The sequence below is a fragment of the Arachis hypogaea genome, chromosome 19 (assembly GCF_003086295.3).
Source record: "Arachis hypogaea cultivar Tifrunner chromosome 19, arahy.Tifrunner.gnm2.J5K5, whole genome shotgun sequence".
In the NCBI taxonomy this organism is placed as follows: Eukaryota; Viridiplantae; Streptophyta; class Magnoliopsida; order Fabales; family Fabaceae; genus Arachis; species Arachis hypogaea.
Genome location: NC_092054.1, coordinates 80498921 through 80522094, shown reverse-complemented (window position 1 = coordinate 80522094; position 23174 = coordinate 80498921). Strand labels below are relative to the sequence as shown.

Genomic DNA, 23174 nt, shown 5'->3' with positions numbered 1-23174 from the left:
TCAATTTTTTATTACACGCTATTTAAGTTAATTCACTTTATACAGATATTTCAAAATATAAAATGTACTGTGATTTTTTATATATATTCATAAGAGGTTGAAAATTATAAATGCCCAACTTTTAGGACAATTTTTTTAAATAAATAAAATGGGCAACAAAATTACTTGATTACACATTTTGGTAAAGGAAGACGTAATTCTATTTTTTTTCATGAATCCATAGAAATCGCTACTGACAGGAACAGATTAGGGTATAATGTAAACAGCTACTGGTAGCCGTGCACTACAAGAATACTTAATTTTAGCGACAAACTTTTAGCAGCAATAATATAATGGCCACTAGTTCTTTAATTTAAATTATATTTTTGTGGCTATTATATATTTGCCATTAATATTATATATTATAATAGCCATGATTATTGTTACTACTATACATAAAAGAAAAATTAGTTTTAGGTGAAAAATTTTTAGTGGCATACTACTATAGCCAGTATTATTTTACTAAAATAATTTTTTCTTAATAATAAGTTCCAGTGTTTCACTAAGTTCACTACCGAATCAAAGGGAGTGAGGGCGAGAAACAGATTCAAAGAGAAAAGGGAGATCACATCGCCGAAACCCTAACTGTCACCGTCGTCACCGCCGTCGCTGCCATCGCCGCCTTAGGTCATCTCCACCCTCCAAGTCGGCGCCTCCGCCTCCTCTGACATCTTCCTCCACCTCCTCCCCTCCCACTTTTCAATCTCCGCAACCTCCACATCGACGAGTGCCTCTCCATTCCCCTTCCGCTATCTCTTCCCGTTCCCGCCGGAAGGTGCTCTCTCAAGGTGCATTGTGTTGCCGACAACACCTCCTCCGCCGTTTGAGGTAAGCTATTGCCGTTTCCGTTTACGTTGCCGTTACCTCTGTTTCTTAGGTTTTTCTTTTTTCTTTTTTAAATCGTGACACAAGAGAGGAGACGAGACGCGAGCGTGATTTTAATATCTTTGAATATTCTGGATTCGAAATCGACTCGGCCCGAATTTAGAGAGATGATACTGGTGGCGATCGTCGCTGAGGTGCTGGAGGAGTATACGGCGTTGCTGGCTCGTGTCGTGGAGTAGGTGTTCCATTCAGCTCCTGTTCCCCAGTGGGTTCGCTTCCTTATCCTCCATAGTCTTCCATTCACTTCCTCTCACCCAAGGACGGTTCACTGATTCAGTTCCCTCTTTCCTGCCTCTGCTTCTTCCGTTTTTCTCTTTTCTCTCTCTATTCTGTTTTTAGGTTAATTTTTTTTAGTGATGGAGATTCTCGGTACATGTGTACTTTCATTGCCGAGCTTCTGTAAATTCTTTTATGTATACTCTGCTTCTGTTGATTTCTCTCAGATTTTATGTTTTAGCCCGTTTTTTGAATTCCAGATTACTTTAGCAACGAAGGACAGAGTGTTGTTAATTCAAGATTAGTTTTAGATTAGTGTTAAATGATATATGCAGATTTTGATTCTCCGGTTGTTTGAATTGAGTGGCATGTTTCAAGCTTTTGGTTCATGGTGAGTGAGTCGTGACTCGGACAATGTAAGGGGAGTTGTGTTTGGACTCAGTAGTAGTGAGTAGGCGCGGGGAGTGTGTAGAAACTTCTCTTTTGTTTCTCTATCAATTGATTATGATAAATGATAATCTTTTTTATTTTTTACTATTGTTGTTGCTGCTGTTGTTTTTCTCTATTTGTTAAATTTGGTGTAAGATAGCACAGTTAGGATTTTTTCTAGTTTGATAAAAAGAAGAAATTTATTTAGATTAAAGTAAATAAGGGGAGAGATGGAGATAATGGTATTGAGATATTGGATTCACTACTTATGAATTATGAACGAAACAGAGCTGAAATGTTGTTACAGCAGCAAGCTCCTTAATCCATTTAGTGTTCTTTGAACATGTAGCCTACTATTGCTAGCTATATATATACATACATAAACTGAGACTTGCATTTCACAGTTTAGTTGCTCTGAAACAGAATCAAAGCATCAGATTCAAAAGTTTATTAAGTGATCAGTTCAAATAAAATGTTACTTCTATATGTACTAGAAAAAGAATCACTGGATAACAGTAAAACTGATCATGGAGTCTTGTCCTTTCTTGTTAATGATATTTGATCCTTCCACATTACCTGTTTGCTGAAATTACTGGAGGCTATACATGCTGATACAACAGAAATGTAGCGTGATATAATTCAGGAAATTTTACCTTTTTATTTTCTATCTTTTGCTTTCCTTGATGTGTCTTTTGTTTTGTGCTTAGGTTGAACATGTTGTCAGGGAAGAGAAGACAATGGCATCATATGATCTTATTGAGATATACTGTGAACTTATTGCTGCACGCTTGCCAATGATCGAGTCACTAAAGTATTTGAAACCTCTAAAATAATATTTTCTGTTATACTTTATCTAAATTTCTAAGTTTTTCATTTATTTAATGCGGGAAAGTCTACATCATTAAGGCCATGTCACTTAATATATCTATTCTAGTTGATCTTCCAAGGACTTCATATCATTCTTCATCTGGGAAATATGATAAAGTTTTCCTGTATCATTATTTTGTTATGCTTTTTCAAGAAAAATAGTGATCAGAAATAGGAGAATCTAATTCTATTATGTGCTAAAGAGTAATAGATGATTGTTTAGGTGGTTCTAGTCAAGCTAAGCTCCAATTGTAGATGTAGGAAATTATTCGAATAAAGATTAGTAAATGCAATTAAGTAAACAAGAGGTTATGGTATCCTAGTATAAGGTAAACCCTTGGGCCAAAATGTGTTCTAACTATCTCAGTCCTATTATCAATGATCTTTTATCATTATATATTAAAAGATATTAATATTATGCCATTGCACAAATTATAACCTTTTTGACAACAATGTTGCTTTCATATACTAGCAGAGGCCCTTGGATAAAAAATCATGTTCAACTAATTATGCAGCATTCTAGTGTCGCATTTAAGGTTCGTTTAGTAATATTTGGTACGATTTGCAAAACTTTTGGTGTTGATTTGTTTTTTCTTCTTTTCCAAAAACTGTCCCATCGATTTAAAGGAAGAAATTTCAAGTGTAATATTTGCATGTCCAAGATGTGCAGACTTACCTGAGCTTGTAGATGTGCGGAAGCATCTTACAGTGAAGTATGGGAAAGAATTTGCATCGGCAGCTGTTGAATTACGCCCTGACTATGGTGTAAATCGCTTGGCAAGTTTTTCTACCTGTCCGAAGTTTGATAGGATCAAATTTTCTCAGCCTTTTTTTTATCCCTCTAATAAAATGGTTTTGTTTCAGTTGGTTGAGAAATTGTCTGCCAAAGCACCCGATGGTCCAACCAAAATAAAAATATTATCTGCAATTAATGAAGAACATAATATCAAATGGGAACCCAAGTCATTTGGAGAAAATGATATAAAGCCTTCTCAAGACTTGTTGGTATGCTATTTATTTTCTTTAATTTATTATATAAAATTTGAGTTTGTTATATTTTATTGTTTTGACAGTATTTAATTATTTTAGCTAACTCCACCAAATGGAGTAAAGGTTGTTATTGACTTTTCTTTTACTATTATTTATATGTTAAGGCTGGGCCAAAAACTTTTGAGAAGGCAACTTATGCAGAACCTTCTCAAGTCCATGTTCCAGCAGCTGTTCGTGATGAAAAGGGTCCTCCTAACGAACAGGCTTCCTCACAATTTAAACCAGTGTATGATAGACCAACAGGTTCGGATGCACAGAATACAAGTGATGCTACTAGAAAGGACACTGGAAATCAGTCAAGACCATCAGGCATGTCTGATCCCAAAATTATGCCTTCAAGTATATGTTTAAGGCAATAACTGTGGGTATATTTCAGGCCTTGTATTTTGTCTATTACCTAAATATTTGTTGTGCTTTCTGATAGGAACTGGAAATCAAGAAATGCATTATAGAGATTCATATTCTGAAAACAGTAGTGCTTTTCCTACTGTAAAGCAGAATTGGAATATGGAATTTAAGGATGCTGCCTCTGCTGCACAGGCAGCAGCAGAATCTGCGGAGCGTGCAAGCATGGCTGCAAGAGCAGCTGCGGAACTTTCAAGTCATGAAAATGTAGCAAGGCAGCGTTCAAGTGAATCACATAGTTCTCCTAGAAGCCAGCTAAGAGATGAAATACCTCAAGAATATTCTTTTAATGATGACAAAAACCTTTCTACAGCTTTTGCGTATACCACCTTCCATAGAGGCAGTTCTGGGATGAACAACGAAAAAATTAATACAAGAGAGCAAAATTAATACAAGATAACCTTAACACATTGGTTTGTCTTTAGTAATTTAATACTTGCTAATGTAGATTCCGTGGGTTACTCCAGGATAATGAATAGTTCCATGTTATGTATCGCGAAGGGCCGGAGGGAACTCCGTTTCATTCATTGCTAGCTCAAGGCTATGTAGATGGGCCTGTTGATGTTTGTGAGTTCCATAAGAACAACCAAAGTTCTTAGCATTGTGATTTTTAACACCAAAGGCCATTTCAACATGTGGATTTTGATGAATTCTTTTTTGTTACAGGTTTATGCCTTTTATGGGAGACACCACTGGTGCACGAAATTGTGATTGTTCATTCCTTGGTAACGGCGCCAAAAACTTAATACGTACGTTCATTATCTTAGTTCTTTTTCACAACTTCGCACAACTAACCAGCAAGTGCACTGGGTCGTCCAAGTAATAAACCTTATGTGAGTAAGGGTCGATCCCACGGAGATTGTCGGCTTGAAGCAAGCTATGGTCATCTTGCAAATCTCAGTCGGGCGGATTCAAATGGTTATGGTGAATTGATAGTTAAAATATAAGTAAAATATAAAATAGGATAGAGATACTTATGTAATTCATTGGTGAGAATTTTAGATAAGTGTATGGAGTTGCTTTTGTTCCTTCTGAACTTCTGCTTTTCTACTGTTTTCATCCAATCATTCATATTCCTTTCCATGGTAAGCTGTATGTTGGGCATCACCGTATGGCTAATCATCTGTCGGTTCTCGATCATGCTGGAATAGGGTCCAGTGATCCTTTTGCGTCTGTCACTACGCCCAGCACTCACGAGTTTGAAGCTCATCACAGCCATTCCTTCCCAGATCCTACTCGGAATACCACAGATAAGGTTTAGACTTTCCGGATCTCAAGAATGGCCGCCAATAATTCTAGCCTATACCATGAAGACTCTGATTGTAGATCAGAAGGCTAAGAAATATGCATTCAAGCTTGTTTTCATATAGAATGGAAGTGTTTGTCAGGCACGCGTTCATAGGGGAGAATGGTGATGAGCGTCACATAATCATCACAGTCATCATGTTCTTGTGTATGAATGAATATCTTAGAGAAGAAATAGGCTTGAGTTGAATAAAAAAACAATAGTACTTTGCATTAATTCATGAGGAACAGCAGAGCTCCATACCTTAATCTATGGTGTGTAGAAACTCTACCGTTAAAAATATATAAGTGAAAGTGATCTAGGCATGGCCGAATGGCCAGCCCCCTAAACATGATCTCAGAGCATAAAATTATTCAAAGACTATTCAGAGAAGTCAATACAATAGTAAAAAATCCTATTTATACTAAACTAGTTACTAGGGTTTACAGAAATGAGTAAATGATGCAGAAATCCACTTCTGGGCCCACTTGGTGTGTGCTTGGGGTGAGCATTGAAGCTTTCACGTGCATAGGTCTTCCTTGGAGTTGAACGCCAGTTTGTAACTTGTTTCTGGCGTTTAACTCTGCTTTGCAACTTGTTTCTGGCGTTTAACGCCAGAATAGGGCAGAAAGCTGGCATTAAACGCCAGTTTGCGTCATCTAAACTTGGGCAAAGTATGGACTATTATATATTTCTGGAAAGTCCTGGATGTTTACTTTCCAACGCAATTGAGAGCGCGTCATTTGGGTTTCTGTAGCTCCAGAAAATCCACTTTGAGTGCAGGGAGGTCAGAATCCAATAGCATCTGTAGTCCTTTTTTAGCCTCAGAATCAGATTTTTGCTCAGGTCCCTCAATTTCAGCCAGAAATTACCTGAAATCACAGAAAAATACACAAACTCATAGTAAAGTCCAGAAATGTAATTTTTATTTAAAAACTAATAAAAAGATATTAAAAACTAACTAAATCATACTAAAAACTATGTAAAAACAATGCCAAAAAGCGTATAAATTATCCGCTCATCACAACACCAAACTTAAATTGTTGCTTGTCCCCAAGAAATTGAAAATCAAATAGGATAAAAAGAAGAAAATATACTATAAATTCTAAATATCAATGAAACTTAGCTCCAATTAGATGAGTGAGACTAGTAGCTTTTTGCCTCTGAACTGTTTTGGCATCTCACTTTATCCCTTGAAGTTCAGAATGATTGGTATCTATAGGAACTCAGAATTCAGATAGTGTTATTGATTCTCCTAGTTCAGTATGTTGATTCTTGAACACAGCTACTTTATGAGTCTTGGCCGTGGCCTTAAGCACTTTATTTTCCAGTATTACTACCGGATACATAGATGCCACAGACACATAACTGGGTGAACCTTTTCAGATTGTGACTTAGCTTTGCTGGAGTCCCCAATTAGAGGTGTCCAGGGTTCTTAAGCACACTATTCTTTTTGCTTTGGACCTCGACTTTAACCACTCAGTCTCAGGTTTTCACTTGACACCTTCACGCCACAAGCACATGGTTAGGGACAGCCTGGTTTAGCCGCTTAGGCCAGGATTTTATTCCTTTTGGGCCCTCCTATCTATTGATGCTCAAAGTCTTGGATCCTTTTTATTACCCTTGCCTTTTGGTTTTAAGGGCTATTGGCTTTTTCTGCTTGCTTTTTCTTTTTCTTTATTATTATATTTTTTTCGTCTTCTTTTTTTTTCTCTTTTTTTTCGCAACCTTTTCTCTATTCACTGCTTTTTTTTGCTTCAAGAATCATTTTTATGATTTTTCAGATCATCAAATAACATTTCTCCTTTTTCATCATTCTTTCAAGAGCCAACAATTTTAACATTCATAAACAACAAATTCAAAAGACATATGCACTGTTTAAGCATTCATTTAGAAAACAAAAAGCATTGTCACCACATCAAAATAATTAAACTAATTTCAAAGATGAATTCGAAATCATGTACTTCTTGTTCTTTTGTAATTAAAATATTTTTCATTTAAAAGGGGTGATGGATTCATAGGACATTCATAACTTTAAGACATGGACACTTAAACACTAATGATCATATAGTAGAGACACAAACATAAATAAAACCTAAGGCTCAAAAACCGAAAAACAGGAAAATAAGAACAAGGAGATTAAGGAACGGGTCCACCTTAGTGAGGGTGGCGTCTTCCTCTTCTTGAAGAACAAATGGTATTCTTGAGCTCCTCTATGTCTCTTCCTTGCCTTTTTTGCTCCTCCCTCATAGCTCTTTGATCTTCTCTAATCTCATGGAGAATGATGGAGTGCTCTTGGTGCTCCATCCTTAGTTGTCCAATGTTAGAACTTAATCTCCTAGGGAAGTGTTGATTTGCTCCCAATAGTTTTGTGGAGGGAAGTGCATCCCTTGAGGCATCTCAGGGATTTCATGGTGAGGAATTTTCTCATGCTCTTGTTGAGATCGATGATCTCTTGTTTGCTCCATCTTTTTTTTAGTGATGGGCTTATCCTCATCAATGAAGATGTCTTCCTCTATGTCAATTTCAGCTGAATTGCAGAGGTGAAAATGAGGTGACGAAAGGCTAACCTTGCCAAAGTGGAGGACTTGTCAGCCACCTTGTAGAATTCTTGAGGTATAATCTCATGAACTTTCACTTCCTCCCCAATCATGATACTATGGATCATGATGGACCGGTCTACAGTAACTTCAGACCGGTTGCTAGTAGGAATAATTGAGCGTTGGATGAACTCCAACCATCCTCTAGCTACAGACTTAAGGTCCGGTCTTCTCAATTGAATCGGCTTGCCTCTTGAATCAACTTTTCATTGAGCTCCTTCCACACATATGTCCGTGAGGACTTGGTCCAACCTTTGATCAAAGTTGACCCTTCTAGTGTAGGGGCGTGCGTTTTCTTGCATCATTGGCAAGTTGAACGCCAACCTTACATTTTTCGGACTGAAATTTAAGTATTTTCTCCGAACCATTGTAAGCCAGTTCTTTGGGTTTGGGTTCATACTTTGATCATGGTTTCTAGTGATCCATGCGTTTGCATAGAACTCTTGAACCATTAAGATTCCGACTTGTTGAATAGGATTAGAGAGAACTTTCCATCCTCTTCTTAATCTCTTCGGATCTCCGAATACTCGCTCTTTCTGAGCTTAAAAGGGATCTCAGGGATCACCTTTTTCTTGGCCACAACTTCATAGAAGTGGTTTTGATGGACCTTTGAGATGAATCTCTCCATCTTCTATGACTTAGAGGTGGAAGCAATTGCCTTCTCTTTCCTCTTTCTTGAGGTTTCTCTGGCCTTAGTTGCCATTGATGGTTATGGAAAAACAAAAAGTAATGCTTTTACCATACCAAACTTAAAAGGTTTGCTCGTCCCCAAGCAAAAGAAGAAAGGAAGTAGTAGAAGGAGAAGAAAATGGAGGAAATGAAGGGAGAAGGTGTATTCGGCCAAGGGGGAGAAGTGGTGGTTATAATGTGTGAAAATAGAGTAGTGTTGAGGGGTTTATATAGGGGTGGGGAAAAGGGTAGGTTTCGGCCATTAGGGTTGGGTTTGGGAGGGAAAAAAATTTGAATTTTGGAGGTAGGTAGGGTTTATGGGGAAGAGTGGATAGATTTGAGTGGTTAAGGGTATTTGGGGAAGAGGTATGGAGGTGATTGGTGAAGGGTATTTGGGCAAGAGAGTTATGAAAAGGTGTGAATAGGAGAGAAGAACAGGTGGGATAGGTGGGGATCCTATGGGGTCCACAGATCCAGAGGGGTCAAGGACTTAGCATCCCTGCTCCATTTAGGCGTGCAAATGCCCTTAGAATGCATGTCTGGCGTTTAAACGCCAGCTTGCTGCTTGTTTCTGGCGTTTAACGCCAGCTTGATGCTTCTTTCTGGCGTTAAACGCCAGTTTGATGCTTCTTACTGGCGTTTAAACGCCAGTAAGCTCTTCCTCCAGGGTGAGCTATTTTTAATGCTGTTTTTCATTCTGTTTTTGATTTTTTAGTAGTTTTTGTGACTTCACATGATCATCAACCTAAATAAAACATAAAATAGCAATGGAAAATAAATAAATATAATTAAATGACATTGGGTTGTCTCCCAACAAGCGCTTCTTTAATGTTAATAGCTTGACAGTGAGTTCTCATGGAGCCTCACAGATGTTCAGAGCATTGTTGGGACCTCCCAACACCAAACTTTAGAGTTTGAATGTGGGGGTTCAACACCAAACTTAGAGTTTGGTTGTGGCCTCCCAACACCAAACTTAGAGTTTGACTGTGGGGACTTTGGTTGACTCTGCAGTGAGAGAAGCTTTTCATGCTTCCTCTCCATGGTTACAGAAGGAGAACCTTGAGTCTTAAATACAAGGTAGTCCTCATTCAGTTGAAGGACCAACTCTCCTCTGTCCACATCAATCACAGCTTTTGCTGTGGCTAGGAAGGGTCTTCCAAGGATGATGGATTCATCCTCATCCTTCCCAGTGTCTAGGATTATGAAATCAGCAGGGATGTAAAGGCCTTCAACCTTTACTAACAAGTCCTCTACTAATCCATAAGCCTGTTTCATTGATTTGTCTGCCATCTCTAGTGAGATTCTTGCAGTTTGTACCTCATAGATTTCCAGTTTCTCTATTACAGAGAGTGGCATGAGATTTATCCCTGACCCAAGGTCACACAGAGCCTTCTTAAAGGTCATGGTGCGTATGGTACAAGGTATGAAGAACTTTTCGGGATCCGGTTTCTTCTAAGGCAATGTCTGCCTTATCAATGCACTTAGTTCATTGGTGAACAAGGGGGGTTCATCCTCCCAAGTCTCATTACCAAATAAACTGGTATTCAACTTCATGATGGCTCCTAGATATTTAGCAACCTACTCTTCAATGATGTCTTCATCCTTTTCAGAGGAAGAATAGTCATCAGAGCTCATGAATGGTAAAAGGAGGTTCAATGGAATCTCTATGGTCTTTAGATGAGCCTCAGATTTCTTTGGTTCCTCAAAGGGAAACTCTTTATTGGTCAGTGAACGTCCCAAGAGGTCTTCCTCACTAGGATTCACGTCCTTCTCCTCCTCTCTGGGTTTGGCCACACCAAATAAGGTTATAGCCTTGCACTCTCTTTTTGGATTCTCTTCTGTATTGCTTGGGAGAGTACTAAGAGGAGTTTCAGTGACTCTTTTACTCAGCTGGCCCACTTGTGCCTCCAAATTTCTAATAGAGGACCTTGTTTCATTCATGAAACTCAGAGTGGCCTTAGATAGATCAGAGACTATATTTGCTAAGCTAGATGGATTCTGCTCAGAATTCTCTGTCTGTTGCTGAGAGGATGATGGAAAAGACTTGCTATTGCTAAACCTGTTTCTTCCACCATTATTAAAGTCCTGTTGAGGCTTTTGTTCATTCTTCCATGAGAAATTTAGATGATTTCTACATGAGGGATTATAGGTGTTTCCATAGGCTTCACCCATGTAGTTCACCTCTGCCATTGCAAGGTTCTCAGGATCATAGGCTTCTTCTTCAGAAGATGCTTCCTTAGTACTGTTGGATGCATTTTGCAATCCATTCAAACTCTGAGAAATCATATTGACTTGCTGAGTCAATATTTTATTCTGAGCCAATATGGCATTCAGAGTATCAATTTCAAGAACTCCCTTCTTCTGAGGCATCCCATTACTCACAGGATTCCTTTCAGAAGTGTACATGAACTGATTATTTGCAACCATGTCAATGAGTTCCTGAGCTTCTGCAGGCGTTTTCTTTAGGTGAATGGATCCACCTGTAGAATGGTCCAGTGACATCTTTGATAATTTAGACAGACCATCATAGAATATATCCAGGATGGTCCATTCTGAAAGCATGTCAGAAGGACACTTTTTGGTCAGTTGCTTGTATCTCTCCCAAGCTTTATAGAGGGAATCACCTTCTTTCTATTTGAAGGTTTGAACATCCACTCTAAGCTTGCTAAGCTTTTGAGGAGGAAAGAACTTGGCTAAGAAAGCCGTGATCAGCTTATCCCAAGAGTTCAGGCTATCTTTAGGTTGAGAGTCCAACCATATTCTAGCTCTGTCTCTTACAGCAAACGGAAAAAGCATAAGCCTGTAGACCTCAGGATCAACCCCATTGGTCTTAACAGTATCACAGATCTGCAAGAATTCAATTAAGAACTGAAAAGGATCTTCTGATGGAAGTCTATGAAACTTGCAATTCGGTTGCATCAGAGAAACTAATTGAGGCTTTAGCTCAAAATTGTTTGCTCCAATGGCAGGGATTGAGATGCTTCTTCCATGTAAGTTGGAATTTGGTGCAGTGAAGTCACCAAGCATCTTCCTTGCATTGTTGTTGGGTTCGACCATGTCTCCTTCTTTTTCGAAAATTTCTGTCAGATTTTTTCCAGAGAGTTGTGCTTTAGCTTCCCTTAGCTTCCTCTTCAGAGTCCTTTCAGGTTCAGGATCAGCTTCAATAAGAATGTTCTTATCCTTGTTCTTGCTCATATGAAAAAGAAGAGAACAAAAAAGAAAATATAAAATTCTCTATGTCACAGTATAGAGATTCCTTATATGAGTATAAGAAGAGAAGAATAGAAGAAGGAAAAGATAAGAACTCGAACACAGAGGAGAAGAGTGGGTTTGAATTTTTGAGTGAAAGAGGGGTGTTAGTAGATAAATAAATAAATAGAAGCAGATGAGAGGGAGAAGAATTCAAAAATAAAATAAAATAAAATAAAAATATTTTTATTTTTATTTTAAATATTAGTTATAATTCGAAAATACGAAAAGGAATAAAATTAAAACTAAAATTTATAATAATTAGTTAATGAAAAGAAATTTTGAAAAAGAGGTTAGTGATTTTCGAAAATTAGAGATAGAAAATTAGTTAGGTAGTTTTGAAAAAGATAAGAATCAAACAAAAAGATAGGATTAATTTGAAAAAGATTTGAAAATCAATTTTGAAAAGATAAGAGGTTAGAAAAGATTTTGAAATTGATTTTGAAAAAGATGTGATTGAAATTTATTTTGAAAAAGATTTGATTTTGAAAATTAAAGTTGATTACTTGACTAACAAGAAACAAAAAGATATGATTTTAAAATTTAAAGATTGAACCTTTCTTACTAGGCAAGTAACAAACTTAAAATTTTTGAATCAATCACATTAATTGTTAGCATTAATTTCGAAAATATGAAATAGAAATAAGAAAAAGATTTTGAAAATAAATTTTGAAAATTTTGAAATTATGAAAGAAAAAATAAAAAAGATTTAATTTTTGAAAAAGATTTGAAAAAGATAGAATTTTTAAATTGAAAATTTGATTTGACTCAAAAGAAACAATTAAATTTAAAAACTTTTTGACTAAATCAAACCAAATTTTCAAAAATTTATGAGAGAATAAGGGAAAGATATTTTTTTTTATTTTTAAATTTTTAATGAAGAAAGAGAAAAATAACCAAAAGACTCAAAACATGAAAATTATGAATTAAAACACAAGATGCATGCAAGAACACTTTGAATGTCAAGATGAACACCAAGAACACTTTGAATGTCAAGATGAACACCAAGAACTTATTTTTGAAAATTTTTAAGAAAAGAAAAACATGCAAGACACCAAACTCAGAAATTTTCAAACTTTAGACACTAACAAATTGAAACTGCATATGAAAAACAAGAAAAGACATAAAACATAAAAATGCAAAGATCAAACAAATTAATTCATCAAGAACAACTTAAAGATCATGAAGAACAAATGCATTAGTTTTCAAAAATTTTAATGAAAAATTAAAAAGATGCAATTGACACCAAACTTAAAAATTGACACTAGACTCAAGCAAGAAACATCAAATTTTGGTTTTTATGATTTTATTAATTTTTTTTTGGATTTCGAAAATTAATTGGAAAAGAAAAATAAGGATTTCAAAATTTTTAATGAGAATTCCAGGAATCATGCAATGTTAGTCTAAAGCTCCAGTCCAGGAATTAGACATGGCTTACTAGCCAGCCAAGCTTTCAGTGAAAGCTTCGGTCCAAAACACTAGACATGGCCAATGGCCAGCCAAGCTTTAGCAGATCATTACATACAAAAGCTAAATTGCTGAGAAAGACAAAGAAGCTCTTCTCTAATGATAGTTGAAACCTCGGTCCAAAGGATTAGACATGGCTTTACAGCCAGCCAGACTTCAACAGATCATCATGAAACACTAGAATTCATTCTTGAAGCCATAGAATAATTTATTTATTTTATAAAAATATTTTTTTTGAAAATTTTTCGAAAATAAAAAAATAATAAAATCAAAAGCTTAAAATTAAAATAAAATTACCTAATCTGAGCAACAAGATGAACCGTCAGTTGTCCAAACTCGAACAATCCCCGACAACGACGCCAAAAACTTGGTGCACGAAATCGTGATCGTTCATTCCTTGGTAACGGTGCCAAAAACTTAATACGCACGTTCATAATCTTAGTTCTTTTTCACAACTTCGCACAACTAACCAACAAGTGTACTGGGTCGTCCAAGTAGTAAACCTTACGTGAGTAAGGGTCGATCCCACGGAGATTGTCGGCTTGAAGTAAGCTATGGTCATCTTGCAAATCTCAATCAGGCAGATTCAAACGGTTATGGTGAATTGATAGTTAAAATATAAATAAAATATAAAATAGGATAGAGATACTTATGTAATTCATTGGTGAGAATTTCAGATAAGCGTATGGAGTTGCTTTTGTTCCTTCTGAACCTCTGCTTTCCCACTGCTTTCATCCAATCATTCATACTCCTTTCCATGGCAACTGTATGTTGGGCATCACCGTTATCAATGGCTACATCCCGTCCTCTCAGTGAAAATGGTCCAAATGCGCTGTCACCGCATGGCTAATCATCTGTCGGTTCTCGATCATGCTGGAATAGGGTCCAGTAATCCTTTTGCGTCTGTCACTATGCCCAGCACTCGCGAGTTTGAAACTCGTCACAGCCATCCCTTCCCAGATCCTACTCGGAATACCACAGACAAGGTTTAGACTTTTCGGATCTCAAGAATGGCCGCCAATAATTCTAGTCTATACCACGAAGACTCTGATCGTAGATCAGGAGGCTAAGAGATATGCATTCAAGCTTGTTTTCATGTAGAAGGGAAGTGTTTGTCAGGCATGCGTTCATAGGTGAGAATGGTGATGAGCGTCACATAATCATGATGCAGAAATCCACTTCCGGGCCCACTTGGTGTGTGCTTGGGCTGAGCATTGAAGCTTTCACGTGTAGAGGTCTTCCTTGGAGTTGAACGCCAGTTTGTAACTTGTTTCTGGCATTTAACTCTGCTTTGCAACTTGTTTCTGGCGTTTAACGCCAGAATAGGGCAGAAAGCTGGCGTTAAATGCCAGTTTGCATCATCTAAACTTGGGCAAAGTATCGACTATTATATATTGCTGGAAAGCCCTGGATGTCTACGTTCCAACGCAATTGGGAGCGCGCCATTTGGGTTTCTGTAACTCCAGAAAATCCACTTTGAGTGCAGGGAGGTCAGAATCCAACAGCATCTGCAGTCCTTTTTCAGCCTCAGAATCAGATTTTTGCTCAGGTCCCTCAATTTCAGCCAGAAATTACCTGAAATCACAGAAAAATACACAAAGTCATAGTAAAATCCAGAAATGTGATTTTTATTTAAAAATTAATAAAAATATATTAAAAACTAACTAAATCATACTAAAAACTATGTAAAAACAATGCCAAAAAGCGTATAAATTATCCGCTCATCAACCACTTTATAACAAATGGTAAGAATCATGCTACAATATGTGCTTTAGAATCATGAATTTATGTATAAGGTATCACTTTTTTCAGAAAAATGGCCCTTGGATGTTTCTGTACACCACAGAAATTATTTTGATTCTAAGTAATGTATCACTATGAAATCTGAGTCATATTTTTTAGCTGATATCCTATTCAGAATTTTTATTTCTCAGGTGGCAATTTTATGTTGCTCGCTATAATGCTCATTACATGTCCTATCCAATACACTTCCTCCTTATTTCAAGAGGTAAGTAACTTGCTTAACTAATCTAATTAATCAAATCTGCTATAATAAATTAAGGGTAGTTGAGTGATTTTTGTGTTTATTTATTATGTTTGTAAATTAAGAGATTCTTATATGACCAGTTTAATCAGCTTCAACAACTTCAAGATGAGTGCAACCCTGAATTTATTGTTGAAGTTGTCACTCTCTTCTTTGAGGATGCTGAGAGGCTTCTTAATGAACTCTCTAAACACTGCAAGTGTAAGTTAACTTCCATTTTGATCTCTTGCACTTAAAAGTTAAAATCATCATTTATTTCATTATGTTATGGTGATGAGCATTATGTAAAGTGACTTTGTTGTTCCTTTTTCAAAGTTATTATTTTCATGCATCACATCTGTTATGAGTTTATATTTTCTTAATCCAAATTTGCTTTTACTGTCCAATGATATTCATAATTAGGTAGAATAATCAAACAATTTTCTTAAGTTCTTAACAGCTTTAGAACATAGTATGCTAAATTAATAAGCAATAGTATGTTAATTGAAAAGAAGTAATAATGTTTTGCAACAGAATTGGACTCCTTATCAACTGGTATAGGAAGCAAATTGAAGCCTTGTACGAAGTTTTTCAGGTTCTACTCTATTCCTGTCTAAATAAGTCTTGTGAGACAATTTAAACACAAATTAAAAAACCTTTAAAGCTTTCTTACTTTGCACAAGGTAAGCATTATTACTCAAGATTCTTTTTATATTATATATTATTGCTTAATTATATTTATCGCCATGGTTGGGATATACTGTTTTATTTTATTTGGCCCATTTTTAGCTTGTTATGCAGTAAATCCGAGTCACCTTTCATGTGATTAGATTAGTGCTATATTCAAAGAAGATTCTGTGCACCTTGAGATATGGTGAGCTTGAGCTTCTACTCCAATTTTCCATTTGTACTTGAGATGCTTGCATAAATGTGTGTGTGCTCCATGAGCATGAACAAAATCGAATTCTTCTAGGGTTCTTTTGTGCAGCTTTGTTACTGTGCTACTGATTAGTGTTTGTCCATAGTTTTCAACTTTGTTTTCCAAAAATATATAGAAAGAGGAAATTTTTATATAGGTGGTGTACGAAATTGCAATCACACCTGTGCAACTCCGCACAACTAACTAGCAAGTGCACTGGGTCATCCAAGTAATACCTTACGTGAGTAAAGGTCGATCCCACGGAGATTTTCGGCTTGAAGCAAGTTATGGTTATCTTGTAAATCTTAGTCAGGAGATTAGTGATTAAAATGATTTTTGTTTATGAAAAGTAAATAACATGAATTGAATGTTACTTGTGATTCAGTAATGAGTGATGTGTATTTTCGGTAAACGAATTCCTAACACACAAAACTCACCGGCAAGTGCACCGGGTCGCATCAAGTAATAAAACTCATGGGAGTGAGGTCGATCCCACAGGGATTGAAGGATTGAGCAATTTTGGTTTAGTGGTTGATTTAGTCAAGCGAATCAAGAGTTGATTTGAGTGGTTTGTATTCGACAGAAGCTAAATTGCATGAAATTAAAAGGGAGAGGGACAATTGCAGTAAATTAAAGAGCAGAGAAGGTAAATGTGCTGAATCTTAAAGAGCAAGAAATTAAATGTCAGAAACTTAGAACGCAAGAAATGTAAATGGCAGAATCTTAAAGTGCAAGAAATGTAAATGGCTTGAATTGTAAAGGGAATTGGGAAGTGGATTTGTAGAATTTAAACAAGGAAAAGTAAATTGCATTAATCAGACAAGTAGAAGGTGACTTGAATTGAACCGGATCTAAAACGGAAATGTAAATGAACTTGAAAAGCTTTAAACAGAGAATTTAAAATGCAAACTCCAGATCTCAGGACTCAAGAGACTAGATAACCGAGTCTAGATCTCAATGCCTTCCTAGATCCAAATGTAGAATTCAATTGCAAGAAATAGAGAAAAGTAAATAGCAGAATGGGTAGAAGAAGAGACAACGAACATAAATTTAAATTCAATTATGCAGTAAAGAAAACAGAGAGATCTCAGGATGAGATTGAAACAGAATTCCTTCAATTCTCCAACCCAAGATCCAAGACAAATGTAATTGAAATTGAAAACAAGAAAACTAAGAGGAAGAGAATTCAATTCTCCTACTCCGAAACTCAGAAACTCCAAACAACTCAAAACCAAAAGCTCTCCAAAAACTACTCAGCAAAAGTAAAAGGAAAAGCTCCTCTAAAACTTAAATCCTAAACTATTTATACACTTTCTTCAAATGGTCTTCAAGACTTGAATTGGGCCTTTGAACTTGATGGAATTGGGTTGATAAAAGCCTCTGTTGATTGCTCTTGGAGTTGGAGAGAAACCCATTGTGAACCGGGCCAAGAATCATAAAAGCTTGAGTAAAAATTTGAGGCAAACTTTTACTCAAACTTTTTATACCAGCTGCCCTCATTTGCTGTTACCAACGTTTGGGCTAAAGTTTGAGGTCAAACTTTAGGCCAAACGTTGGTCCCCTTGTGTATATGTGTGGCGCCAACGTTTGCCAAAAAGCTTGAGGCAAACGTTGGCGCAAGCTTTTCTCCTCCAGGGTGTTGGTTTTGTGATGCCAACGTTTGCCAAAAAGTTTGAGGCAAACGTTGGCTCAAGCTTTTTCCCCCAGGGTGTTTTCAACTCTTCCAAAAGTTTGAGCTAAAGTTTGAGGCAAACTTTGGCTCAAGCTTTTTTCCTCTGGGGTGTTTTCAACTCTTCCAAAAGTTTGAGCTAAAGTTTGAGGCAAACTTTGGCTCAAGCTTTTTGTTCTCTCTTGCTCCTAGCCATTCCGTCTTTCTTCAACCTTCTTCAAAACTCTTTTCACCTATCATCAATTAATCAAAACAATCAAAGCTATGCCCCAAATCATGAGATTGTGTTTCTTTCATAATATATGACAATTATAGCATAAAATCTCATGAAAGTGCATTAATTCATCCATGGTTGATTGAATCAAAGGAAACATGGAAATCTACCCAATTGGCTTGCTTATGGCTTAAGAAAGTGCATAAAATCGATTGAAAACAAAAGAAAAAGACTAGTGAAAATAGGCTAAGATGACTTGTCATCACAACACCAAACTTAAAGCTTGCTTGTCCCCAAGCAAGAAAAGAATTATGCTCAAAGGTTCTTCCAATCAGAATGGATTTGAAAAATTACATGTACTATCCTGTGAGTGAAGTGATTAAGTGACAGTGGGGTGAACTCTAAATTATATGCTCATGCAAGGGCTTCAGTGCTTACTAGTCCTTACATATTGGGGGTCTTAGGTCTTAGGACTTTCATCCAAATGATATCATGGAGATCTCTCTATAGGTAATCACCTTGAAGCAGCTTATAGTTGCTGTGCTTTGGCCTTGACTCTAAGTGTCATGTCTCAAAGCGGCTCTTTAGATAAGCTTTCAATCAATACTCCTAAACCAGTTGGTTTTAAGGTATTAGGTGTTAAAGCACCCCTAAGGATTTACTTACTCAAGCCTCTCTCTTTGACACAATTCGACCACAAGCATTTACTAGGATAACAACTCTTTGAGTTCTTGTTTCTTTCTTCTTTTCTGCCTAGTAATTGATGCTCAGAGCCTTGGGCCATGTTCTTTTTTGTTTTTGTATTTTCTTTATTTTCTTTTGTTTTGTTTGCTGCTTCTTGGATCAATAAATGTTTGAGAATCTCCACAACACTTCTTTGAACTCTATGTCCCGCCTATGAGCTCCCATGCAAGTTTTCATAAGCATGTAACCTCAATGCATAATCACACAACCAGAACCACCACTTCTCCTAATCTTTTGCTTGCCTCAAAATTGTTTAATTCCTCAATCCTTCTTTTCTAAGAACTTTCATGTGATGCATTTTTGAAATATTGAGTGCAAACAAGTTTTGGAGAGTATAGTGTTGTAAATGATCAAGCATCTTGATTATTGAATTGCAGAAAAACTATACTAGACAGAAGGACAGATAGGGGTATAGTATAACTTTCAATTATAGCAATATCTGATAATGAATAATACAACCTTTTGGAGTTTACTTGCTGTCCTCTTCCTCATCATCATTGCTGGTCTTCACATTCCTCTTTCATCTCTTTGATTGATGATGCTACATCTTTCCAAAAGTTTGTATGGTACTCTGCAGTGATATTTGAAAATTGCTTGTTCCCCAAGCACTTAGAAACAATGGTTAGCATGCATGATTTATTTGTGGGCCTTTGTACTTACTTTGGTGTGGGAACACCAAACTTAGTACCTTGCCAATGGTTCTTGTGCATCAGATTAACCATGTGTAAAACTCTTTTTCTTTTTCAAAAGTGACAAAACTGAAAACTAAAGAATAGCAAAATAGTTAACTAGTTTATCTAGCTGCTTGAAGCTAGCATTATGCAGAAGGTGAGAATATGTTTTAAATGAGATTTTGGTAGAACACCAAACTTAGAATCCTTCACTCTCCCTTATATTGTTTTGGTGTGCAACACCAAACTTAGCTTCTTGCAATATAGGTAAAGCTAATTAACCGTTTTATTAAAATAGCTATGAAAAGAAAACTACCTCAGGTTGGGTTGCCTCCCAACAAGCACTTCTTTATTGTCATTAGCTTGACATCCTCCATTCTTTGATCATGGAAGCTGAGGCTTCTGTTGCCTTTGGTTTTCTCCTCTCATCCTGAGTTTCCTTTCCTCTGTTTCTTCTTGTGAAATTTCTCTGTGAAGCTTTTCTTGGATGAGTAATTCTTTTCCCGTAACTCTCTCATTTTCTTTTAGAATTGTTTTCCATTTCAATCCAGCAGCTTTTTCGCTGTTCTTTGGGTTGTCTTCAATGGCCCTTGGGGATATATTTGCCTTTCTCTCGCCCAATTCAACAAGGTTTTGAACCAGTTGTTCCATTTGCCTTTCAACTCTTCTGAGTGAGGCTTCTCGGTTCCTGCTTATCATCTCTTGATTCTTGCTTATCATCTCTTGATTTCTCCTTATTTCCTCCTGCTTTATTGTTGTCATTTCTTGAACTTTCATGAACCTTTCCATCATCATTTCTAGAGCGTAGAGTCTTTGAAAGTTTAGAATTGGTTGTGGCTGTGTCAACTGTGGTGATTGATGAAAGTCATTTTGGGCGAGTGGTGAGGTAAGACGGGGTTGGAAATGTGTGTATTGGGGTGATGTGTGATGATTGTTGTTGTGGGGGTGGTTTTTATGTTGATTTTTGAAGTTGGGGTTGTTGCAGTTGAAGTCCCTTGGCCTTTGATTTTGGTTTTCAACCCCCCTCCAGTTGGATTGAGTTCTCCATGGTGGGGTGTACACATCATTCTGAGTCCTATGTTGGAACATGCTTGAGGAGCTGTCTGGAGAGTGTGATCGCTCATGACTTTATTTCTCATAGTTAATTACTCCAGAACCTTTTTCAGGTTGATTCCAACAATGGGGATTTTGAGGTGAGTTCTGTGCATTTGCCACAGCAAGTTGCAGTTCATCTATTTTTCTGTTCATCAGCTCCAATTGTTGCTTAAGCTGTTGATGCATCTGCTCGCTTTGGGCCATGATTGCATGGACACCTTCAATTTCCTTCTCTTGTGTGAATGGGTGCATTTCTGCCTCTGGTTTAACAATTCCCTGAGGTGGTTTCAGCTTGGCTAGGAGTTCACTCATTAGTTCTTCCCATCCAATGATGTTTCCTTGTGGGAAAGCTTCGAACCATTGAGCAACATCATCCATGGTGATGGGTGGGTGCTTCAATTTATGGGTTGTATTATCACCTAAGGTGGGGTCATCGCTCCCATGATTACTGGCATTCATTCAGTTCCCTTCCATGGTCTGCACAATCACATACAGTTCAAATGAAGATAGAGTATATTTATGCCAGGATATGATTAAAGGGTTAGTTAACGCAATGTGTCAAACAGTTGGTAAACTTGAGAGATTAATGATCGAAAATCACTTCTCTCGTTGATTTATCAAGCTATGAGAATCATACTCAGCAAGTTAAACCAAGAGAACTTCACTCTATTGCTAAAGTGAGGTTTCAATTAGCTCAGGCAAAAATTCAAACAGTTAGTGTGTCAGTCAAAAATTAAAGAAATAAAAAAGAAAAAGTGCTAGATCTAGATCTTCACTTCACTTAATCATTGTCAATCTATTTCAATCCCCGGCAATGGCGCTAAAAACTTGATGTGTATTTTCAGAAAACGAATTCCTAACACACAAAACTCACCGGCAAGTGCACCGGGTCGCATCAAGTAATAAAACTCACGGGAGTGAGGTCAATCCCACAAGGATTGAAGGATTGAGCAATTTTGGTTTAGTGGTTGATTTAGTCAAGCGAATCAAGAGTTGATTTGAGTGGTTTGTATTCGACAGAAGCTAAATTGCATGAAATTAAAAGGGAGAGGGACAATTGCAGTAAATTAAAGAGCAGAGAAGGTAAATGTGCTGAATCTTAAAGAGCAAGAAATTAAATGACAGAAACTTAGAACGCAAGAAATGTAAATTACAGAATCTTAAAGTGCAAGAAATGTAAATGGCTTGAATTGTAAAGGGAATTGGGAAGTGGATTTGCAGAATTTAAACAAGGAAAAGTAAATTGCATTAATCAGACAAGTAGAAGGTGACTTGAATTGAACCGGATCTAAAACGGAAATGTAAATGAACTTGAAAAGCTTTAAACAGAGAATTTAAAATGCAAACTCCAGATCTCAGGACCCAAGAGACTAGATAACTGAGTCTAGATCTCAATGCCTTCCTAGATCCAAATGTAGAATTCAATTGCAAGAAATAGAGAAAAGTAAATAGCAGAATGGGTAGAAGAAGAGACAATGAACAGAAATTTAAATTCAATTATGCAGTAAAGAAAACAGAGAGATCTCAGGATGAGATTGAAACAGAATTCCTTCAATTCTCCAACCCAAGATCCAAGACAAATGTAATTGAAATTGAAAACAAGAAAACTAAGAGGAAGAGAATTCAATTCTCCTACTCCAAAACTCAGAAACTCCAAACAACTCAAAACCAAAAGCTCTCCAAAAACTACTCAGCAAAAGTAAAAGGAAAAGCTCCTCTAAAACTTAAATCCTAAGCTATTTATACACTTTCTTCAAATGGTCTTCAAGCCTTGAATTGGGCCTTTGAACTTGATGGAATTGGGTTGATAAAAGCCTCTGTTGATTGCTCTTGGAGTTGGAGAGAAACCCATTGTGAACCGGGCCAAGAATCATAAAAGCTTGAGTAAAAGTTTGAGTCAAACTTTTACTCAAACTTTTTATACCAGCTGCCCTTATTTGCTGCTACCAATGTTTGGGCTAAAGTTTGAGGTCAAACTTTAGGCCAAACGTTGGTCCCCTTGTGTATATGTGTGGCGCCAACGTTTGCCAAAAAGTTTGAGGCAAACGTTGGCGCAAGCTTTTCTCCTCCAGGGTGTGCAAGTGTGGCGCCAATGTTTGCCAAAAAGCTTGAGGCAAACGTTGGCGCAAGCTTTTCTCCTCCAGGGTGTTGGTTTTGTGATGCCAACGTTTGCCAAAAAGTTTGAGACAAACGTTGGCTCAAGCTTTTTCCCCCAAGGTGTTTTCAACTCTTCCAAAAGTTTGAGCTAAAGTTTGAGGCAAACTTTGACTCAAGCTTTTTTCCTCTGGGGTGTTTTCAACTCTTCCAAAAGTTTGAGCTAAAGTTTGAGGCAAACTTTGGCTCAAGCTTTTTGTTCTCTCTTGCTCCTAGCCATTCCGTCTTTCTTCAACCTTCTTCAAAACTCTTTCCACCTATCATCAATCAATGAAAACAATCAAAGCTATGCCCCAAATCATGAGATTGTGTTTCTTTCATAATATATGACAATTATAGCACAAAATCTCATGAAAGTGCATTAATTCTTCCATGGTTGATTGAATCAAAGAAAACATGGAAATCTACCCAATTGGCTTGCTTATGGCTTAAGAAAGTGCATAAAACCGATTAAAAACAAAAGAAAAAGACTAGTGAAAATAGGCTAAGATGACTTGTCATCAATGAGGAACAGGTTGAGGTTC

The 23174-nt window shown here is 36.9% G+C and overlaps 1 protein-coding gene across 2 annotated transcripts; it reads left to right on the top strand.

The window, feature by feature from the left end:
- Nucleotides 1-480: 480 nt before the first annotated feature.
- Nucleotides 481-4927, top strand: LOC112775658 (uncharacterized). 2 transcript variants are annotated; one of them, XM_025819451.3, is made up of 7 exons: nt 481-867; nt 2277-2380; nt 3099-3213; nt 3301-3441; nt 3591-3795; nt 3911-4458; nt 4558-4927. In XM_025819451.3, exons 2-6 carry the CDS (start codon nt 2307-2309, stop codon nt 4279-4281), a joined length of 906 nt encoding a protein of 301 aa, XP_025675236.1. In that variant the 5' UTR covers nt 481-867; nt 2277-2306; the 3' UTR covers nt 4282-4458; nt 4558-4927. The 2 variants fall into 2 exon arrangements, with proteins under 2 accessions (XP_025675236.1, XP_072082969.1); XM_072226868.1 differs by having other exon boundaries at nt 550-867; nt 952-2380.
- Nucleotides 4928-23174: the final 18247 nt, after the last annotated feature.

Coding starts and splice junctions, on each gene's coding strand:
- LOC112775658 (XM_025819451.3), top strand. CDS start 2,307: ATGGCATCATATGATCTTATTGAGATATACTGTGAACTTATTGCTGCA. Junction 2,381..3,098: donor CCAATGATCGAGTCACTAAA/GTATTTGAAACC, acceptor TGCATGTCCAAG/ATGTGCAGACTTACCTGAGC. Junction 3,442..3,590: donor AGCCTTCTCAAGACTTGTTG/GTATGCTATTTA, acceptor TTATATGTTAAG/GCTGGGCCAAAAACTTTTGA.